The sequence below is a fragment of the Hylobates moloch genome, unplaced genomic scaffold (genome assembly GCF_009828535.3).
Source record: "Hylobates moloch isolate HMO894 unplaced genomic scaffold, HMol_V3 SCAFFOLD_5, whole genome shotgun sequence".
NCBI classification, from domain to species: Eukaryota; Metazoa; Chordata; class Mammalia; order Primates; family Hylobatidae; genus Hylobates; species Hylobates moloch.
The window spans coordinates 75233870-75239159 of NW_026652280.1; the positions used below are offsets into that span (position 1 = coordinate 75233870).

The 5290-nt window shown below is 34.8% G+C and overlaps 1 protein-coding gene across 1 annotated transcript; it reads right to left on the reverse strand.

Annotated features, from left to right (window-relative positions):
* Positions 1 to 4166: 4166 nt before the first annotated feature.
* On the reverse strand, positions 4167 to 5090 carry LOC116467845 (olfactory receptor 5M3-like). Its single transcript, XM_032151494.1, has one exon. The coding sequence runs from the start codon at positions 5088 to 5090 to the stop codon at positions 4167 to 4169; it is 924 nt and encodes a 307-aa protein (XP_032007385.1).
* Between the last annotated feature and the right edge of the window lie 200 nt (positions 5091 to 5290).

Consider the following 5290-nt stretch of genomic DNA (forward strand, 5'->3'; position numbering starts at 1 on the left):
CAGAGAATGAAGAGAAACATTCCCAGTAAGGATGTAGAGTTCAAAAATGCATGCTATATATGGGAATAGTAAACACCCATAGTAAACACTTTTGATCTTTCTTCTTTTTGTCTCTGGCATCTTATTTCATAAATGTTTCATGGCCCACAATGGCTTCTAAGCTATCTTTGAAACATTCCTTGAATGCTTGTGTATTAATCTCTTTTCCTACTGCTATAGAGATACTACCCAAGACTCAGCAATTTACAAACAAAGGGTTTAATTGACTCACAGTTCCACATGGCTGAGGAGGCCTCAGGAAACTTACAATCACGGCAGAAGGCAAAGAGGAAGCAGGCACCTCTTCACAGAACTGCAGGAGAGAGAAGGGTGAGCAAGAGCAGGGAAACCTGCCAGGTAAAACCATCGGATCTTGTGTAAACTCATTCACTATCACCAGAACAGCAGGGGGGAAACTGCCCCAAGGATCCAATCACCTCCCACCAGGTCTCTCCCTTAACACCTGGGGACTACAATTCAAGATGAGATTGGGGGGGACACAAAGCCTAACCATATCAGCTTGCATTTATTATTATTCCACTGGCTTTCACATTTGCCTGGAACCCTGCACCTCAAAAATCTGCGTGACTAATTCCTTAACTACCACCTGTGATTTTTACTCAACTATAGCCTCTTCAGTAAAATCTACTGTCACTCTCACACCTATGCCAGGTGTACCCCTTTGCTTTTTTATTCTGCTTTATTCTTCTCCATAACCCCACAGTCTAACACACTCACTTAAGCATTATGCTAATTGTTTACTATGTTTCAAACCACACACTGGAATGTAAGCTTCATGAGATCAAGAGTTTCTTTTTTACTTTTGTTCATTGATAACTTTTTTTTTTTTTTTTTTGCTCATTGATAACAAATAACTAAAACAGTGCCTGGTACATAATAGTCACTCAGCTAATATGTGTAAAATGAATCAATTAATTAACTAAACAACAGTTTAGAATGGTGAGAAAAACCAAAACAAGTTTTATGTGTATTATCATTGGCATTTGAAAATTAGTGGGGATGGATTGATTAGTAAATAAGTGACGATGTTTAATTTCAATAAAAATTAAGTCTAATTATTGCCTCAGACCATATACAAAAATACACTGTGAGTGTGCTAAATCAATTGTAAGTATTTTGCATGTTTATGCATTAGGCGAACTTTTATATGACTGGTTATGCAGTCTACCTGTATTGGTTAAAATAACACTGGAAACCATAGCAGTCTCTGAAACCTCAATGACTTAATATAGTAGAAGTTCACTTCTTGTTCACATGATAGTCAAATGTGTAGGTTGTCAGGAGACCCTCACAGTGATTTAGTGACCAAATATTTCATCCTGTGACTGTATACCATCATCTGGGGCCTCAGAGATCTTTGTTTGCAACTGCGGGTAGGACAGACAAAAAATAAAAGATAAAATACAGGATGAATCTTGGAAGATTTTTATTGCTGGGCTTAAAAATAGTATACAATTCTCCTGCCTTTATGGTCTTGAACAGACCTCAGGCACTTGGACACAGAAACTGCAAAAGAAGCTGATAAATATCTCTAGTTTTGTAGGGTTTTGTTTTGATTTTATTTTTTACTAAAAAAGAAAAAAAATTGAATTTGCAGACAATATAACAGACTTTGCAAACTTACATTTGAAAAAGGATATTTTTGGCTGGGCGCGGTGGCTCACACTTGTAATGCCAGCACTTTGGGAGGCCAAGGCAGGCGGATCACGAGGTCAGGAGATCGAGACCACGGTGAAACCCCGTCTCTACTAAAAAAATACAAAAAAATAGCCAGGCGTGGTGGCGGGCGCCTGTAGTCCCAGCTACTCGGAGAGGCTGAGGCAGGAGAATGGCTTGAACCCGGGAGGCAGAGCTTGCAGTGAGCAGAGGTTGCACCACTGCACTCCAGCCTGGGCGACAGAGCGAGACTCCGTCTCAAAAAAAAAAAAAAAAAAGAAAAAGGATATTTTTATCATAACACTAATGAAGAAACTAGCAAGACAAAATTAATGTCTGACTACCTGAACATTAAAAATATAAATATGTTATAAAGCACCACTGAAAGACAAAAGCATGCTTTAAACCAAACATGTGGCATATATAACAAATAATCAGTTCATTTATGCAATTAACAAATATTTATTAAGGTATTTGGAGAGTTTATGATACTGGTATTACAGTGATGATTAAGTCAGAAATCATCTTTTCTCTGATAGAAGTTAAATTTCAGCACAATTCAGTAAGTTAAAATTCAGAAAGTAATTAGGATAAATATGTTATTTCAAAAAATATGAATTGTCCAAGAAAGAAAAAACGAGCAACATCAGCAAACAGGATTAAAATAATTCAAGTGCCTGAGGAGCATATTATAACATTTAACGTCACCAGTATCCAAGCATATTTAAAGTATAATTGTGAGGAAATTTTCCGCCTTTCAAATTGACTAAGTTTAAGATTTACCGTCAGGATATAATTAAATAGAGAAAGCAGGTCTGTTAATGAAGTAGGCAGTTATAAAATTAAATGTAATTGAAGGGGAAATAAGATATTACACAAAAGTAGCATATGATAGGATATAATATCCTAGTATAATAAATAAAATACATTATCTAATATAAGTAATAATATTATTTTTATGTAATAACAAAGTTTGGTACTGAAAGAAATTTCTAAAGAGGAACTTTTAAAAAATTCTGATCAAGTTAACTACTCTGAAAAAAACCACACAGCTACATGCACTCACCCACCCCCTGAACAAATATACACGTATATATGAATATACACATGTATACATATACTCACATATATGTATGTGCATTTATGAATATGCACAGATATTCACATATGTATACATGTGTATGTCTGTGCATATTTGTAAGTGCATATTCATAAATGCATATTCATATGTACATATTCATAAATGCACATATGTATACATGTGTATATCTGTGCATATTCATAAATGCACAATTTTGCTTTCTCTGTGAAAACTTCAGTTTAATTTTTTAAATGTCCTTTCAAAAATATTGCTAAATAAAAGAAGATGAATAGGACATTTGTCCAACAAGAAATATTACAGATTTTGTACATTCACAATCAAATTCAGCTGTTTGTGCCTCAGATTGTTTTCCTGTTTTTCAAAGCAAAGCTTTCTGAAACTGAGGCAACTTTATGGTAAAATAGCAAAGGATAAGGCACCTGCTGCACGTAATTTGTGATTTGTTAATTTTAAAGTCAGATATAGTGCAAATGAATGCACTAGAACTTCTAAGGGGACAGCTAGTTTCTTCTACCACCAAACCCAAAAATACAAAACAAAACTTAAAGCAAAAAAGTAAATATATCTCTACAAACGTTCAAAATATTCCAAGAGTAATTTACTAAACTATACTTAGAAGAGCACTTTCTAAATTCCAAAACACCAGTGGGATTGTGTCATCACTTTCTGATGGTCTTTTAAAATCATAAGATATACATAAAATCTCAGATGGATATCAGAGGATATTAAATTAGTCATTCACAACTGAATTTTATTTAATGAATTAGTATAAACTTAAAATTGAAAACTCAGGCAGTATACAATAATTAATGTTGCTTAAAGTTTATAATATATTTCACATAATATATTCCATTATCAGGAATATTGTTGCCCATTATAACAATGCTTAATGGTGAAACCATATTCTACTTAAATATTTTGCAATAATAACATGAGCAAGAGCCAAAACCTACTCTAGGGGCAAAAACAAACAAACAAACAAAAACACACAGAGAACATTGCAGTTGATTTGAAAATATAATTGAAAGAATGGAATATGAAATTTTAAAGAACCATAAAAAGCTTCCCTGGTTACAAGATACAAATATCACATTGTGTAGAAAGGAAAAATTGTAGATGGTATTGTCAACATGTTTTCACCATTTCAGATTTTATGACCCAGAGAGTCTTGTTTCTTATATACTTCTCTTCTCTGGACACCATTATCCCTTTTTCAATTATCTATTATGTTTTACTTTCTCATTGAAAATATAAATAACACATTTCTTCAAAATTATCTAAAACATTGTTAATTTCCACCTCTTCTAATGAACTAGAATCTCATAATACATTTTAAGTTTTTATTTATTTAAAAATGTCTACTCATTGCTTTGCTCACGGCCTCCTTTACGTCTTTGTTCCTGAGACTGTAAATCATGGGGTTCAACATAGGAATGACTGTGGTGTAGAAAACAGCCACCATTTTCCCCTGCTCCACGGACTCCTCAGCTGGGCTTCTAAGATACATAAAGAAGAGTGTTCCATAAAATATGGTGACAGCTGTCAAGTGGGACCCACACGTGGAGAAAGCTTTCTTTCTCCCTTCTGCTGAACGCATCCTTAAGATGGCAATGAGGATGAAAATGTAGGAGACAATAATGACCGATAAGGAATAAGAGAAGTTGAGACCTGCCAATGTGCGCATAGTGTATTCTTTAATGAAAGTCCCTGCACAGGCCGTTTTGATGAGAGCTGGGTCTGCACAGTAGAAATGGTTGATCTCGATGTTCCCACAGAAGTACAAACCATGGGTCCACAGTGTTGAGATCAAATTGATAAAGAAGCCATATATGTAAGGGAAAGAGATCAGTCGAATACAGACAGTTCTTGACATTCTGCTGCCATAAAGTAGAGGGTTTCCGATCGCCATGTATCTATCGAAGGCCATCACAGCAAGGATGAAGACTTCTACATGGACAAAAGCAATGAAGAAAAAACACTGCACTATACATCCAGGATAGGAAATGGTTTTGGTCTCAGATACCAAATTTTCCAACATTTTAGGAGTGACATTAGAGGAGAACCACACATCTGCAAAAGACAAGTGACCGAGGAAAAAGTACATGGGGCTGTTGAGCTGGGGACTGACTCTGATTAATATGATCATGCCAATGTTCCCAACCAAGGTGGTAATGTAAACCAGCAGGAAAATCACAAAGAAAAGTTGCTGTAATTCAGGACGACTAGTTAATCCCAAAAGAATGAGTTCTGTTACATCGGTGAAATTGAACATTTTCTTGAATCTGATCCAGAGATAGATGCATTTTATCTAATAAAACAAATATAAATAAGTAAATACACACATGGAATATTATCATTCTACATTTATATTTTCCTAACTCATTTCCTTTCAATATTTTTGTTATTTTCCTTTTATCCCTCCTCTCTTCTTTCTCATACATCTTTTCTTAGCAGTATTTCTTTCTGTTACAT